The 17,965-nt window shown below is 43.7% G+C and overlaps 1 protein-coding gene across 2 annotated transcripts in view; it reads left to right on the forward strand.

Moving 5' to 3' along the window:
* Positions 1 to 1,645: 1,645 nt before the first annotated feature.
* Sec23ip (SEC23 interacting protein) overlaps positions 1,646 to 17,965 on the forward strand; it is a 41,965-nt gene continuing 25,645 nt past the window's right edge. Inside the window, exons 1-5 of one of the 2 annotated variants that reach the window (XM_060380887.1) lie at positions 1,646 to 1,901; positions 8,047 to 8,576; positions 10,885 to 11,095; positions 13,051 to 13,244; positions 16,340 to 16,429. In XM_060380887.1, the coding sequence (XP_060236870.1) occupies positions 1,745 to 1,901; positions 8,047 to 8,576; positions 10,885 to 11,095; positions 13,051 to 13,244; positions 16,340 to 16,429 (1,182 nt within the window). In that variant the 5' untranslated portion in view covers positions 1,646 to 1,744. The remainder of the gene's footprint in view (positions 1,902 to 8,046; positions 8,577 to 10,884; positions 11,096 to 13,050; positions 13,245 to 16,339; positions 16,430 to 17,965) is intronic. The other variant, XM_060380881.1, reaches the window with a different exon arrangement.

Below are 17,965 nucleotides of genomic sequence, written 5' to 3' on the forward strand. Positions count from 1 at the left end.
TCTATTTGGGACTGCCTTTCTAAAGACACTTTTCATTGTTTACATTCAAAGAGACAGTAGCCTGGAGTGGTGGCACACGCCTTTGAAGCCCTTGGGAGGAAGAGGCAGGCAGATGTCTGAGAATTCCAAGCAACAAGAGAACCTGTCAAGGAGATAGTAATTCTTTTTTTTTTCCAATGCAGTTTATTCAGGAACCTTGAGCAATCATCTGACCCTGGGGAAAGCCAGCCCACAGCTTAAATAGCCTCTGGGTAGCCAACCCCAGCGTGCCACGTGGGCAATGCAGATAGGTCCACATACATGGAAGCAAGCCAGATCTTCGGCCTTAGCCAAATGTGGAATTGTTCCTGACAGAGAGCACTCACCATCGGGAAGGTGGAAGGCGGAAACCAGCTCCATCTTTAAGGCGCAGCATTCCGCCGCTCTCTACAGTTCCCCCTTTTTGTTTTAGACGCATCAGGCAAGAGTAGAGGTCTGATCTCTGATATTAGAAATAAATTGGGACTTTGTACTGATGTTCATTTAGGTGTCATCCACCCAAAGAGCATCAGACCCGTCAGATACCTTTTTCTCAGAGGCGGGACCTGGGGCATCAACCCGAATGCAATCAGACATGCTCTTCTCTGGGTCGAAAGCGGCTGACCCTGAGTGCAGTGCTTAACCTCGCATCCTGAGCGTAACATTTTAGCTTTTTATGGTATCCAACCATGCTTGGGGAGAATGTCCTGCTTCAATGGCTGTAAAGGCCTGAATGGTCATGGCTGCATTACGCTGTTGTGAGACTCTAATCTTGCATATATACCACAGGCAAACCAAGGAGACCAACACCAGAAGGCCTGCTAACACTCCCATGCCCGCCCATTCCTTCAGATAATTCATGGCTGCAGCAATCCATGATGATAATCCTGTGGCTAGTCCTGCGTCCACTCTGGTAGAATTTATCCTGGCAATGGCCACTCTCAGCTGCTCTATCGTAGTATCGAATTCTCCAGTCCAACTACCTAAAAGAGATAGTAATTCTTATTCTCAATTTTTTTTTAAAGATTTATTTATTATGTATACAATACAATGTTCTGCCTGCATGTACACCTGCATTCCAGAAGAGGGCACCGGATCTCATTATAGATGGTTGTGAGCCACCATGTGGTTGCTGGGAATTGAACTCAAGCCCTCTGAAGAGCAACCAATGCTCCTAACCTCTGAGCCATCTCCCCAGCTCCCTTAATTCTCAATTTTTACTGCTCCCTGTCATAAAGATATGAGAATTGCTGCGTGTGGTAGTATTAATGTCAGAATTGGGAGAGCTGAGGCAAGAGGGTGAAGGCACCAGTCGGGGCTACATAGCGAGATCCTTACCTTGGAAGCAAGCAAATAAACCGACCAAACACAGATACCCCATGACAAACTCAGTCCAGCGCATCTTCGACTCTGAGCGTAAATTAGCACTTAGATTCAAAATCTGCAGCGGCCGGGTCCCTTAACTCCGCGGTTCCACCAAACCGGCCTAATCTCGCGAGGCCGGAGGGTGTCACGTGATAGGCTTGGGTCTGAAGCCGATGTCACCTTATTGATTTTGGGCGGCGTCAGCTTCCGGAAGGAAACGAAAACCGGTACCTGAGCGGCTGTCCGGGCTGTGCCTCCCGTGCGCAAGTGCGGAAGTGCGGTGGCACCCTCGGCGCCCGGCTTCCGGTCTGTGTGCGGCACCGGGCTCGCAGAGCCACGTAACGGACGGGGGTCTGCAGCCATGGCGGACAGGAAGGCTAACGGCGGCGGAGCCTCTGCCTCCTCGTCGGGCACTAACTTACTCTTCTCCTCCTCGGCCACGGAGTTCAGCTTCAACGTGCCCTTCATCCCCGTCACGCAGGCCGCCGCCTCCCCGGCTTCCCTGCTCTTACCCGGAGGTAGTGAGCCGGGGGTGCTCGGAGGAGGGTGGGACGGGAGCGTCGCCTTCCCTGGACGGCTTTCCAAGGCCAGCAGTAGCCAGCTTCCCGGGGTCCAGGGTCTGTGCGTTCCTAGAGGAGGGGCCCAGGTGATGAGGCTTGCTCGTGGTCCAGGGAGCTCCCGTCACTGCACAGTTTGCCCAGCACCCACTGGTGTGCTGGTGCTGGAAGGGAATGCAGCTAAAGTAGTTACCCTCTGCTACAATACCGAAGAGCCGTCCTTTTACTGGGAAACACCAGTGATGGGGAAGGGCATCACCCAGGAGACAGTAAGCTATCTTCAGAGGGGACAGTGTCCCTTTTGTAGAGTTTACTATAAACTGTCTCCGAGTAAAAGACTCCCTGTCATAGGAGGGTGCCTGCTAGGACAGAAGCTCTTCCTACTGGGATTGATACGTAATAACCGAAGTGGAGGTACAGAAAGCAGTTCTCATTTTTCAAGGTATCATTTTCTCTGAGTTTTTCCTTATTCATTTAGGCTCCCACACCTGGTTTCCCCTCCTGTTTTTGGTTAAACTCTGTGCACTGTCTGGGAAGGTTGATTTTTTTTTTTTTTGGACCAAACTGTAGTGGATAGAAGCACAGACTGTGTTCAGTCCTGACACTGCCACTAACCTGCTGTGTGGCTTCAGACATGACATTTTTACCTGTCTGCTTAAATTTCCCGTTTTCAGCCTCCCTCTCTCTGGCCCTGAGATGAGGACATTGGCTGTCCTGGGACTCACTGTGTAGACCAGGCTGGCCTCAAACTTCAAAGATCTGCCTTCCTCTGCCTCTGAGCGCTGATTACAAAGGCCTGTGCCATCATGCCCACTCTCGTTTTTGTAGAGCGCTAAAATAGTGAGTGCCCCGCTCAGCTCATAATGTGTAAATATTTGTGAGCTAAGTACCTCTGCCCCTCCATTTGGACTGTGAACTTTTTACCTCTTTTATTCGCAGGGTCTTGTTTAGTGCCTAGAACATAGGTCCTTATTAAATGCTGAACTTTTTCCACTAAATAATTCCTGCTGGAGAAGGAAAGGAGACAAACTGAAGGCATGTTCTTGGTGCCTGTAACTGTTGGACATGACACGTACCTGTTTATCCTACCAGGCCAGAGTGTAAGCTTCATCAAAGCAGGACTTGGTTTCAGTCACCACTGCAGCCCACTGCCTAGAATGTGGAATATAACATCCAGTGGGTGTTTGTAGGGGGCTGGCTGCCGAGAGTGCTCCGACTCGTGTCAGCAGTACTGCTGAAAGGCTAGGTGTTGCTTCCTTTGGAGAAGAGCTGTGGTTGGAGGAGAGTGCTATGGAAGGATCCAGGAATAAACCAAGTTGTGCCCTGAGATTTTCGGTGTATTCTCTGCCACCCGAGTGGTTTATTCATGCCTGCTTTCCTTGCTGTGTAATAGTTGATTTGTGTGTTATTGTCAGTGCTTGACAATTTTATTGTCTTTTTAAAAATAATTTATTTATTCTTATTTTGTGTACATCTGTGTTCTGCCTGAATGTATGTCTGTGTGAGAATGTTGGATCCCCTGGAACTGGAGTTACAGGCAGTTGGGAGCTGCCATGTGGGTGTTGGGAATTGAACTCAGGTCCTCTGGAAGAGCAGCCAGTGCTCTTAACCACTGAACCATCTCTCCAGCCCAACATTTGTGTTTTCAGATTAAGATACGTATACCTACCTTTCGATTTACTCATTAACTTTTGAGAGATTGTGTCGTATTGTAGCCCAGGGTAGCCTGGAACTTGTGGTGATCCTCTTGTCTCCGTCTCCCAAGTGCATGAGCCTTCCTAGCTTTATATTTTCTTTAAAAGTCTTTATTTTTGTTACTAAAAAAAAAAAAAATGTGTATTTGGGTATGTCTGTCTTTGCTGTCTGTGTACACAAGTGCAGTTGCCCTCAGACGCCTGAGACTTTGGCTCTCCCTGGAGCAGGAGTTATAGATGGATGTGAGCTTCATGATATGGGTGCTTGAAAACAAATTTGGGTCATCTGACAGAGCAGCACATGCTCATAATCACTGAGCCATCTCTCTAACCCTGTCTTGAAAACTTTCTTTTTTTTTTTTTTTTTTTTGGTGAGAACATAAAAGTAGCCTTTAGAACTAGTTCCATAAGTAACTTTTTCTTTCTTTCTTTCTTTCTTTCTTTCTTTCTTTCTTTCTTTCTTTCTCTCCTTCCTTTCTTCCTCCCTCCCTCCCTCCCTCCCTCCCTCCCTCCCTCCCTCTCTCCTTTCCTTTCTTCTTTATTTCTCTCTTTCTCTATTTCTTTCTGAATCAAGATCTCTCTGTTATGTAGCTCTGGCTGTCTTAGAACTCCCTGTGTAAACCCAGCAGACCTTGAACTTACAGAGATCCACCTTCTTTCTCCTGAGTTTGTAACAAGTATTTTCTACACTTTAACATTTCATGATTAGAGATCTCTTCAGAGCATTTCCAGAGACAAAGGAGATCCCATCTCCTTGGAAGCAACAGTTAATTGCTTCATTGGAAGAGACACAGGAAGCAGTTTTATACACTCAGCAGATACAAACTGAGCAGCTTCTCTTTGTCAGGCCTGTTGCAGATGCAAGGTAGCATGGACCAGACAGTTCTGCCCTCTTCCTCAGACCAGTGTATACATACACACAAACATCTGATTACATATGCTATTGGGGTACAGGTTTAAAACAGCTGGAGAAGGGATGGTAGGCTGTGAGTCTCAGCCTCAGAGTCTTGTAGGAAGTGATCTGAGCAGAGCTTGAAGGATTCGTATAAATGAGGGAGTCTGGAGGAATGAGAAAAATCTGCAGGCCTGGCAGGAGTTGGTGGTGGGTAGCATAGGGCAGTATGGATCTCTTCCCTCTCCTCTGCTTCCTATCCTTCCACCCTCCGCTCACCTTCAAGTAGATCACAGACTAGAGTGTATGCACACAATTGCTCTGTGGGCCTCATGTGCTGTGCTGAAAAGTTTGTACTCTGTTAAACTATGTGGGGAGCCTTTGGAGGGTTTTTGTTGTTGAGGGTCTCACTGTGCAGCTCTGACTGGCCTACAAGTTGCTTTGCTGACCAAGTTGGCCTCAGTCTCACAGAGGTCTTCCTGCCTCTACCTCCTAAATGCTGGGATTAAAGGCAGGGGCCAACATACCTGATCTCCTTTGAAGGATTTTTAACAACACAGTGAAATTAGAAGTGTGTTTTAGAAAGGCTTGAATTTTCTAAGATTTCATTGGATTGTCACAAATGTGGTCAGTTTGTATTCCTTGTATGTCAGGCAGGAGCAGGTGGCGCCCTAGCTCAAGTGAGCCACATTGAGTATCAAGGGCAGGGGACAGATGGAGAATTTTTATTTTGTTTTTAAATTTTATCGCACAGAGGATCAGACACAGCCTTGCACACTCTAGGCAAGCATTCTGCTATTGAGGTGCATGCCATGGCAGAGATATTTATAAAGTTATGGAGGCTGGATTATCAGCTCTGTGTCAGTGTCAAGGTCCAAGCTCTACAGCTGCCATGTAGTAGGTACTGCATTCATTGTTCTTTAATGTGTGAAGGACCTACGAAAGGTCTGAGTGTCAGGTTTCACATTGAAATCTGGACGGTTGTCAGTGAACTGTTTGAGAGCGGAGTGGTTAAGATAAATTCAGTGTGAGGCTTACTAAGTTTGACACATGTGACCAGATCTGTCAGAAGTATTGGTAAACTTGTGGAACCCAGGAGTACAATCACTTTGAGACAGATATGGGAGAGTCAGAAGTATAGACTACTTGTTAGGGCTGTGGGTCTAGATCCATTTGTCTCTGTCTGGAGTTAGGAAGTGTTCCTGGGGTGAGGCTTGCAGTGTGTTGAAGTCAGTATTTTATTTATGATTGGTGCTAATTAGAAGAATGTTTCTTGTACCAAGTCAGTCTCAAGTTCTCTTATTGAGTGAGAGATTCCACAACGGGCTCTTTGTTGTTCCGGATGAGCTAATACATAGTCCTATTCTCTAATCCTTCTGGGACTAGAGAATGATGGAGGTGGAGAATATATTAGAAAAAGTAGAAGTGTGTAAGCAGAAGAAGGGCCCTGAGCAGGAAGGCATTTTCTCTTTAGTAATAAACTGGTGATAAAATCTTTTTCTTCCTCCTTTAATTTTTAAAAAATATTTTTCTTTCTCCTTTAATTTTTAAAAATTCCTTATGCTAGAAGTGGTGGCACAGGCCTTTAATCCCAACACTTGGGTGGCAGAGGCAGGTGGATCTCTGTGAGTTCAAGGCCAGCCTGGTCTACAGAGAAATCCTGTCTTGAAATTATTTTTATTTATTTTTTTTAGGTTAGCTTCAAGTATGCCGCCTTCCTCAGTGTTCTAGAGAAGCTGGGACTGTAGGCATGTTTTTGGAATAGTGGGGTTCCATCGTAGTCCAGAAAGACAGCCCCAGACACGGTATTCTGATTGGAGTTGTGTTTTGGGCCTTATGGCCAAACCTGGGGAGTGGAGTCTCTTCACTGAATTGGTATGAAGTGTAACTGGAACAAGCTGGAAGCTGTGAAGGCGGGATGACCATGAGGTCACAGAGAGCCCAGAGCTTTGGCAGTTCTCCAAGGTCAGGGACCACAATGTGCCTGTGCTGGGAGTGGCTCCCCAATCTGATGGACTGTAGCCTTCCCGCAGTTGCAGATAAGGGTGACCGAAGTAAGGGAAGGAAAGATTAAGAGGAAGCTGAAAGCTGTCTATCAAAGTAGAGCAAGGAAGAGCAGGGTGAAGGTGAGTTAGTGGCAAAATGATTCCTTGTAAAGTCCTTGCTAGGGGAAGAGAAGAGGTGTTGTTTAAGCTGAGAATACAGTGAAGATGAAGTTGGCCAAAGGGAAGTGGGGAGATCATCCCTTAGAAAAATGAGTTTTCTAGAAACTTACCATTTTTTGTTTGTTTTAAAATTTTTCATTCATTTGTTTACTGTGTGTGTTATGAGTCTTGGAGGGTCAGAATAATTTGTAGGAATTGGTTCTCTTTTTCTATCCTGTCGCTTCTGGGGCAGCCAGTTTTACCTCCTGAGCTGCTTTGCTAGCCTGTGACTTGGTATTCTGTAATGTCTGAACGTGTAATTGTGACTGCTGCTTACCTTTTAGAGATTGCAGTTAGTGGGTAACCTATATTGCCTTGGGAACACAAATAGCACATGCTTGTTGTACAGTAAGTAAGATCCCTGACATTCTTGTTTACCCAGCTAATGCTTGTACTTTAGTTACTTCTTATGATTGTAGAAACAAAATTACATGTTTAGGTATATGGTAATATTTGAATTATATCAAGAAAAGATATTCAAAATATATAAATATAGGTACAAATTTGCTTCTTAAAAAATCCTTTATGTAGCCAGGTGGTGGTGGCACACACCTTTAATCTCAGTACTCCTGAGGCAGAGGCAGGTGGATCTCTGTGAGTTCAAGGCCAGCCAGTTTATAGAGTTGAGTGCAGGACAGCCAGGACTGCACAGAGAAACCCTGCCTCAGGGGGAAAAAAATCCTTTTTCTAGCTGGGAGTGGTTGTGCACATCTTCACGTCTGTAATTCCAGCACTGTAAGTTCGAGGCCAGCCTGGTCTGCAAAGTGAGTCCAGGACAGCCAGGACTACACAGAGAAGCCCTGTCTTGAAAAAAACCCCTTTATGTAAACCTAAACATTTACAAAATAAATATTTTTTTAGAAAGGATACAAAACAGGTTTTTTTTTTCTTTCTCTTTTCTTTCTTCTTTTTTTTTAAGACAGGATTTGTCCTTGTAGCCTTGGCTGTCCTAGTACTCACTCTGTAGACCAGTTTGTCCTCAAACTCACAGTGATCCACCTGCTTCTGCCCCTTGAGTGTTGGGATTAAGATCATGTGCCTTCAAAAAGTCATTGTTAACAGTGACTGTCTCTGGAAGGTGGGCTGCTGGATGGATTTGTAATTCTGTGTACTTTCTAGTTTTTCTTATTTAAATAAAATTTTCTTTTGAAATAATTTAAGAGAAAAATTTTTAAGGAAAAGTTTTCCTTTTTGCTCTGTAATGCAGAAATACAAATTAGTGTAACAAAGGAAGAGGTGTAAGGCTAGGCCTTCTTAACAGGGCCTGCTCAGAGGGTGGTGTTGCTCCTAAACCCCTCTCTCCTGTTGTGTTGCAGAGGACTCCACAGACGTTGGTGAGGAGGACAGCTTCCTTGGCCAGACATCTACCCTCACCTCCACCCCACAGACATTCAGCTACTTCTCCCAGGTGTCAAGCAGCAGTGACCCTTTCGGGAGCATTGGACAGTCACCCCTAACGACTACAGCAGTGTCGGCGGGACAGCCAGCATTTCCCAGGCCCCCAGCCACTCTTCCTTTTACAACTGGATCCCAAGATACGCCCAACACATTTCCACCATCTGTTTCCAAGGCTCACTATGGTGCCACACCTTCATCACAGATGGGAATAAATACCTATTTGCCTTCTCAGCCAAGTAGTCTCCCTCCAAATTTTGGGAGCCCCCCACAAGGACTTCCTCAGCAAGGACATAACCCGTACCGCCACACTCCCGTCAGTAGCCGGGCCAATCCCTACATTACACCTCCACAACTGCAGCAGTGCCAGACGCCGGGCCATCCCTCGTACCCTCCGCCTTCCGGACCCCCTGCGCAGACGTACCAAGTGCCGCCAGGACCCATGCCACCGGTATTGCAATGTCGTACTAGTTCTCTTTCATCTTCGTGACGTTTTAAAAATACTTTTTATATTAAAAAGTGCACATTTGAGATTTATTTATTTTTACGTTGCGGGCATTGTTGTTTTGTCTGTATACCATATGTATGCAATGCCCTTGGAGGGCTAAAGGAGTTCCTCAGATCTGGAACTAGAGTTACAGGTGTTAGCCAGCATGTGGATTCTGGAATCTGAACCTGGGTCCTCTGGAAGAACAGTCCATGTCTTTAATTGCTGAGCCATCTCTCCAGCTCAACTTTATGCCTCATGTGCGGGTGTTTTACCAGAATGTGTGTCTGAGGCCAGGCCCTATGGCGCACACATATGATCCTAGGGAGGCAGAGGCAGGCAGATCTCTGTGAGTTTTATCTACAAAGCGAGTCCATGACAGCCAAGGCTACACAGAGAAACTTGTCTCCAAAAACAAACAAAAAGAATGTGTGTCTGTACATCACTGTGTACTTGGTATTGCAGGGAGCCAGAAAAGTTGGTCAGATTCTCTAAAACTGGAGTTAACAGATGGGAGTTACTGGGTCCTGGGAACTGAACCCAGGTTTTCTGCAAACACAGCAAGTGCTTTTAACAAACACTAGGCCATTTCTCTAGCATCAGCAAAAAATGTTTTTAACAGAGGACTATGGTATGTTGCTGGTCAAAACCGAGCTGTTAACTGTAGTAGGGAAGCACTCCCATTCAGCTCTACCCCAGCTGGTTTCCTTTTCATCCTGAGACAGGATCTTTCTAAATTGCTTTGTTTGGCCTCAGACTCGTTCCTGCCTCAGGCCCCAAGTAAGTGGTATCAAATATATATGATACAAAGAGTTTTCTTTGAAGTAAACATTCTTTTAAAAGGAGCTAATTGGAGGCTATCAGGATGGCTCAGGGTAAAGGATCTGATTTAGACTCCAGGGCCCATATGATGGAAGGAGAGAACTGACGCTTACAAATTGCCCTGACTTCCACACTTGACTATGGCATAAGCCTGCCACCCAAACCAACAAAACAAATACATAAATATGAAATTTGCTTTTAAAGACAGCTATGGAGTGGTTCATATTCAAGTTTAGTTTATATTATCTATTTACTGGAGGAATAGTTGATTTTAATTGCCAAGGCACATGCTAATAGTCTTAGATTGTAGTGTGTACTATCAATGATAAATGTTAGCTTAGGACAATGTAAACTGCCAGCTTCTTCTCTTAATTATACTAGTTAGTGAAAATGCTCAATCCTGCATGAGTTTCTTTCTTTTTTTTTTTGTGAGATAGAATTTTTGTTTGTAGCTTTGGCTATGCTGGAATTCATTCTGTAGACCAGCTTTGAACTCACAGAGATCCCCTGCCTCTGCCTCTGCCTCCCAGTACTTGGGATTACAGGCGTAATTTGGCCCTCTACTAATTTTTTTTAATGTTTATGGAGTTTGTTTATAGCCAGTCAAATTCGTATGTGTGTGTGTTAGACTAGCATTTACACACTTAGAAATGAAATGGCTGGTTCAACAAGTCTGGGTGTTGTAAAGATTTAAAAATGATGGGGACCCATGCAGGTCTTGTGCATGCCACAAGTGCAAGCCACACCAAATGCCAGCACTGAGGAGAAGTAGGCACAAAGTTCCACCCCTAACCAAGAAGCTGTTTGTGTTCGATGGCTGCTGGGCGAGGGAACGGCAGCTCTTCCGTGGCGTGACATGGCTGTATCAGCCACCCTCCAGGGCAAGCCTCGTTCGTGCTCAGGGGTAGCTGGCCGATACACAGTGAGCTGTGTGAGCTTTTTTTATTGGGGAATTTTCTTGTTCCTGTTTTTACTTTAAAGAGAGAGAGGGAGCATGAAGTAGGGTGAGTGGAGACCTGGGCGGGGTCGGAGGGAGAGTGAGAGTATGGTCAATCTATATTGTATGAAAAATTTTAGAGTAAAAATTTCAAATTTGTGGGAGACATATTGGGTGCCAGTTTGCCAGTAGTGTGCAGAAGTGTAGTTCACTTTGCAACTGACTTGAAGTTTTAGTGCACTAGTTTTTGTTTTTTTTTTTTTTCTTCTGCGACAATTTGTACACAGTCAGTTTGTGTAGCCTTGTTTGTCCTGGACTCTCTTTGTAGACCAGGCTGTCGTAGAACTCACAGAGATCTGGCTGGTGCTCCCACACCCAGCTTTAGTGCACTAGTTTGGACATGAAGTGTCACCTAGAAGTACATGTCCGATATTATTGATGCCAGTTTGATTTTGAAGCAGTTACAGAATTTCTGTTGGGCACATGTGACGGTCTTAACCTTGTTCCCTACAGCTTCCTACGGCAGTGCAGTCACCAGCACAGCAGCAAGTCCCTGCCAGACCTGCGGGACCCCTTGTACAGGGGCCAGCTCCTTTTGTACTTCAGAACCAGTATGAACCTGTTCAGCCCCACTGGTTTTACTGCAAGGAGGTAGAATATAAACAGCTATGGATGCCTTTCAGTGTGCTTGATTCTATGAATCTTGAAGAGATCTATAATTCAGGTAAGTACCCATCCTGCATTACTCTGCCTCATTTGAGGAAGAGAAAGAATGAAGGGCATTTATCCATGGTCTGCTTTTTTCTTTTTTGGTTTTTTTTTTTTTTTTTGAGATAGGGTTTCTCTGTGTAGCCTTGGCTGTCTTAAACTTGCTTTGTAGACCATGCTGGCCTCAAACTCAGAGATCTGCCTGCCTCTGCCTTCTGAGTGCTGGGATTACAGGCTTGTGCCACTGCGTCTGGCATGGTCTATTTTTTTCCAACTGTCAATTTCCTTAATCTGTTTAGTTCTCCACATTCCACTTAAGATAACAATACTAGCTGGAGAGATGGCTCCACTGTTAAGAGCACTGCCTGCTCTTCCAGAGGTCCTGAGTTCAAGTCCCAACTACATGGTGGCTCACAACCATCTGTAATGGAATCTGATTCTCTCTTCCGGTATGCATTAAAACAGAACATTCATGTACATAAGATAAAGATAACAATACTAATTAATATATATCCTGAGTTATTGAGAAAAGTATTTTAAAAAATAGCTTAGCAATTTTTTTTTTTTTTTAGCTGACATAGTGGCACACTTTTTATCCCAGCGCTCAGGAAAGGCAGATCTCTGTGAGTATGAGGCCAGCCAAAGCTACATAGTTAGACCCTATCTCAGCAAAACAAAACATAACCAAAAAGTTGTTTTAAATCAGAGAGGTGAAGTCGTTACCTAATCCAAGTTTTAGTTTTCTGTTCTTTTTTTGTGTGTTTTTTTTTTTTTGAGACAGCGTTTCTCGTGGAGTCCTGATTGTTCTGCACTTGACTAGTTTTCTTATTCCCCTTACTCATTTGTAGTTATGGGACATGAAGTATTTTCTGTGGATCTCTGGGTTGTAGAATGCTGTGTGAAAAAAGTGTTCTGAGGCCAGATGAGTTTTGGAAGTAATTACTCTCTTGTCTACCTCTTAGGAGAGATGCTACATAGGTGTGTAGGCCCTGAGCAGTCATGCAGCATACAAATACGATTATTTATCTTAATATTATTTGATTACGAGACTTAAACATCAGTCAGTATTTTCTAGCAGTGTACTTCCCAGAACATTTTGGTACATTGATATCACTGCTGTTTTGTTGTTTTGAGGCAGGGTTTCTCTTCATAACAGCTCTGGCTGTCCTGGATTCACTCTGAAGACCTGGCTGGCCTTGAACTCACAGAGATCTGTCTGCCTCTGCCTCCTGAGTGCTGGGATTAAAGGCGTGCTCCACCACTGCCCAGCTTGTTTTACTTTTAAAATGGGGTCACATTCAGTCTAGGCTGGCCATGTACCCAGAATTATCCAGAAACTCCCAATCCTCCTGACTCTGTATTTCAAGTGCTGGGATTACGGGTGTATGGCAGTACATCTGGTGTGATACTACTACTTAAAAAAATCGTAAACAGTTTCAGTTATTTCATGATTTTAAAACTTGCCCTGGCTCTTTGTTTCTACAAGAAGAGTCATGCTGCATGGCAGCTCACCTCTGTGATTTCAGTACATGGTGGGCTGCAGCAGACGGACTGCTGGGAGGTTGAGGTTAGCCTGGGCTACAGAGGGAGACTACCTCAAAAGTAAGTAAGTAAGTAAGTAAATAAATAAATAAATGTCATGATTTTGAGCAATACTGATTACCTTGGGTTTTTAAATAAAAATTATCTTTGAGTGGCTGGAGAGATGGCTCAGTGGTTAAGAGCAGTGTCTGCTCTTCCAAAGGTTCAATTCCTGGCAACCCACATGGTGACTTACAACCATCTATAATGTGAACTGATTCCCTCTTCTGGCAGGTGTAAATGCAGAGAGAACACTCATATACATAAAATAAAGAAATTAAAAAAAATTATCTTTGAGTATTGAGTAGTAGCATCATGAATATTGTTGTTATTTGTATTTTCAAGTGTGCCTGGTAACATTAGGAGAAAATGTCCTCTCTTGGTTCCTAGTGCAGCCAGATCCTGAGAGTGTGGTCCTAGGCACGGATGGAGGACGCTATGACGTCTACCTCTATGACCGCATGCGGAAGTCTGTGTACTGGGAAGAGGAGCCAGCTGAAGTGAGACGCTGTACTTGGTTTTACAAGGGAGACACAGATAGCAGATTTATTCCCTACACAGAGGAGTTCAGTGAAAAACTAGAGGTATGAATGTTTTATTTCTTTATACTTTCTTTACAAAATTAGGCGTGTATGCCAGAGAGGCTTCTATGGCACCACTCCCATTGGAGATGGCTTTATATGCAAGGTGGCCTGTTGTAAAAGGCTGGTTTCAGTTGTTGTCCTGCTGCCTAGTCCTGGAAGCATCTAGCCTCCATACCCTAGGCCTAGAATGTTTTCAGCCACTGAGAATTACTGCTGAATATGCTCACTCTTTCTGATTCTTTCTGAGCTCTGGGCTGGCTGGTTCAACTCAGCTGTTCAGGCTCAAACTCTCTCCCAGCTGACTTAATCAATCTGGCTTCTCTCTTGGCCCCTGAGTTCTGCCTGGCCTCAAACTAACTCTAGCAATCTTTTCTAATCTCCTGGCTCGTTCTGTCTTCACCAGTGTCTAACTTGTTCTCTTACTGCCTCCCCTCTCTGCATTCCCCATTAAGTAGCCTTCCTTTCCTCTCTCCTCTCGTGAGAGTTGGGTGTATCCTTTTCTGTCAAATCTTTCTCTGATTTGTCTCTTTCTGCCACTCAATTAGACATCACTTTCAAACATGGTGCTTACTTCTACAAACTGTCTTTACCTTCATTGTTTGGGATTAAAGTTGTATACCACCACACCTGGACCTAAGCTTTTCTTTACCTGAAACTTGCTGTATACCAGGCTGGCCTTGAACTCAGATCTGTTTGCCTCTGTCTCCTGGATTAAAGGCATGTTTGTATTCCAGCTGGGTCACCTTGGATGTGATTCCTCGCCAGAGCAGCCATGGTCTGAATTAAAATTCCTCTACAGCCTGTCTTGATCCTGGTTAGAAAGGAGATTGATCTTTAAGGAGTGTAATCATTCAGGAAGTGGAAGCTTAGCACAGTCCTGTGTCTCAAGCTAAGACTATTTTTGGAGGGGACACATTCCACATCTACTACAGTGCTCATAGCAAGCCTTCAAACACATTTAGGTAGAAACCAGGCATAGTAGCACTTGGAATCTCAGCACTGATGAGGCCAAGGCAGGTTAACATGAATTTGACACTGCTCTGGGCTATAGCAAGAGTAAGTCAGTCTGTCAGTCTTTTCTCTCTCTTTCGTTCAGAGACAGGATTTCTCTGTGTATATTCTTGGCTGTCCTAGAACTTGCTCTGTGGATCCCTGTCTCTGCTTCTTAAATGCTGGGATTAAAGGTGTGTGCCCAAAACCAATCTCTTAAAGCATGATTTTTGGAACAGTTTTATGGCATTTATTTATGGTGCTCTCACATGCATGCTGTGGTGCATGTCTAGAGGTCAGAGGATGTACCAGGGTTGGTTCTCTTCCTTCCACTGTATGGGTCCTAGGAATGAAACTTAAAGTGTTTCGGTTTGGTGGCAAGTGCCTTTAACTAACCACTGAGCTTTCTGGATGGCCCTTAAAGCATAATTTTAGTTCACTAAGGGGAAATATGTAGAAGGGTGCTCATACATAGAGCTTAATTTTGAATCTAAATAAATAACTAAAGATACACTATAATTGTTGGTACTTTTAGGTAGGGTCCTACTGTAGTTGCAGTATTCCAAAGTCCAATGTTTTAGGCATATTACTTTGAAGCTAAAAGTACAGTGTTCAAGTGTGCATATCTGAAAGCGGAGTAAGCACTGTCTCTTCACTGTATTGATAATATTTGTGTGGGTAGAGAGGCTCTAGTCTGGGGTAGCATGAGGCCCAAGCTTCTGCCCAGCTTTCTAAGAGACCCACTGCCTCAGTGGAGGCAAAGGAGGGTGGGAAGTGAAAAAGAGATGATTCATTCATTCATTGTATAGTTGATCCTGTCCTATCTGAGTACCAGGACAAAGAGTGTAAGTGTTCTTGATTTGAAATGCTTTTAATTTTATAATGACAAAATTGTCATTATAAAAACAGAAAACAAGGTGAGCCTTTAGAAATACCATTAACCCAGTACAATATCAACTGGGCACAGCAGCTGGTAAATCACTGAGTCCGCCTGATCTATATAGCTAACTTGAGACCTTGTCTAAAAAAAAAAAAAAAAAAAAAAGGCTGTGGTCTGTGGTGGCACATCCCATCCCATCACTTGGAAGGCAGAGGCATCTCCAAGTTCCAGACCAGCCTGGTTTACAGAGTGAGTTCCAGGACGGCCAGGACTACACAAAGAAACCTTGTCTTGAAAAACCAGAACAAACAAATAAACAAAAAGAAATTAGTACTGGCTGCTTTTACAGAGGACTCGAGTTAATTTCCAGCATCACATGGCAGCTATAGCTACTAACTCAAGTTCCAAGGATTCTGACATCCTCTTTTGACTTCTGAGGAGACAAGGTGTGCATGTGGTACACATACATACGTGCAGGCAAAACATTCACATACATTGAAAAAAGTGACTTCAGGTGTAGAGCTAAATCCTCTGTTTTATATTTTAAACTCCATACAGTCTCAGCATCAGAGCTGTTTTCTCCAAGTACTAGATGAATGTCTCCTTCCCCTCTACCCTGAGGTACTGTTGAAGTACTAACCCCCAGTACCCGTGAATGCAACTTTGTGTAGAACTAGGGTGTTACAGAGGAAATCAGTTGAGTAGTGTGGCCCTTAACCCCATATAGCTAGAGTTTTCACACATAACAAACAAGATGATATGTTTAGGTAGACAGGATGATATGTTTAGGTAGACAGGATGCTGTGGTTTGATAGCGGCAGGGGTCGGGTCAGCCTTGTGCCAGAGAATGGCCTTCACTGTAGCAAGCCAAGGAGGGATGGTTCCGTGCAGGCTTTATAGGGATTGGTGTGCGGCTGCCACCTCGATCTTGGAGTGGTAGTCTCAAGAACTGTGAGACGGTAAGTTCACTTTATACCACTCAGCTTGTTTAGCCTGAAGAAACTGATACACTGTCGAAGCCTCTGTTACCTTCCCCGTGTAGTGGAGATATTACCTAGGAGTATGTGAGAGTAAGCACTGGGGTAATTTGTTAGGTGATAGAAAGTACGGCGGCCAGGAGAGCAGACCCACGGTCCCTGCTATGTCTCCAGCATAGTCTGATCGTCCTCTACACTGTCGATGTGATTCAGATGGACTGCACTGCATTGTGCTGTTGTCTCTGCAGGCCGAGTATAAAAAGGCTGTAACCACCAATCAGTGGCACCGCAGACTGGAGTTTCCAAGTGGAGAGACCATCGTTATGCACAACCCAAAGGTGAGCTGCTTTCTGAGGTGGTGGGAGGCCCACTTTAAAGTTAATCTGCTCTATCCGTGATGTGTTTAATTTTTAATGTTTTGCAGTGATTTTTTTTTTTAATAAATGTGTTACTTTTTAATTTTATTTGTTTGTTTATATTTTGAGACAGGGTCTCTTTACGTTGCTCTGTTGTTCTGAAACTCACTGTGTAGACTAGGCTGGCTTTGAACTCAGAGATCTACAGAGATCCACCTGCCTCTGCCTTAAAGGCCCAAACCACCATGTCTGGCAAGTGTGTTTTGAAATAATTATTAATAATGGAACTTCAACTTTTTTTTTTCACAGAATTTCTGTTTGGGTGACATGTTAACTGATATTGAGTGTCACCTTCGAAGAAGCTTGGCAGATCTGCGCTGAGCTTGATGGAGCCCACTCTTTCTACAGAGGGCCAGAGAAAACACTTAGGGCTTGGCTGGCTGCTCCATTGAGCTAGTAGCTCTGCTCTGGGGATGGGAGGTGGGGGGAGACAATTTGCAAACCAATGGGTATATAGAAAATAATAGTAGTAGTAGTAGTAATAATAATAATAATTAATAATAATGTTTTGTGTTTTTGAGACCAGGTTTGTCTGTGTAGCTCTAGCTATCCTGGACGCTGCTTTGTAGACCAGGCTGTCCTCAAACTCAGAGATGGGACTGCCTCTGCCTCCCCAAGTGCTGGTGTTAAAGGCGTGTGCCACCAAAGCCAGGCTGAAAATGTTATTTTGAACAGCTAGTATTGATCTATCCTGTGAGACTTATTTTGCTTACCCATCCTGGTTATTTTTCTTTTAACCATTCAAGGAAAATGCACCCTTTTAAGTTATAATATCTCTATAAACTTTTATTTCATTTAAATAATCAATGCTTAATTCTTTCATTTTCTATACTTGTTTTCTTTAGTTCCAAGTCCTCCCCTGTGGCTGTATATACTATCCAGGGTCATTTCAAATGAAGCAAAGTTTTGCAAAAGCATGTAACATTGGGCTTAGCCTATAGTGGTTGGTCAGAACATACACTTTTTAATACATTTGTTTATGTTACAAAACACTATTAAAAAATAAAAAGAAGCTTGTGTAGTATGTAATCCTTACTGATACTGAAATAAAAATATAAATAGTATGAAAGGTATCAAGTAAAAATAAAAGCTTCTTCCTCTCTGAACGTGGTATTGCATGTATTTAATCCCAGTACTTGGAGGCTGAGACATTGAGATCTCTGAGTTTGAGTCCAGCCTCACATAGTGAGTTCTAGGCCAGCTAGTGCTACATAATGACACCCTGTTTCAAAGACAAAACAGAACAACAAAAAGCCTCTGAGGCTCCACTTTCTATTGTGGGTTACTCTCAGAACCTTTGTTTTTATATATTATCCTGTATATATGTATATATATTTTTTTAAAGAAAAATTTCTGTATAATACAAAGCTGAATTAAATCAGTTATTTTAGTAGAACAGATTTCATCTTAAAAGGTTTTTGTTTTGTTTTGTTTTTGTTTTTTTAAAAACTGGGTCAA

Source organism: Meriones unguiculatus, chromosome 1 (genome assembly GCF_030254825.1).
Source record: "Meriones unguiculatus strain TT.TT164.6M chromosome 1, Bangor_MerUng_6.1, whole genome shotgun sequence".
Lineage (NCBI taxonomy): Eukaryota > Metazoa > Chordata > Mammalia > Rodentia > Muridae > Meriones > Meriones unguiculatus.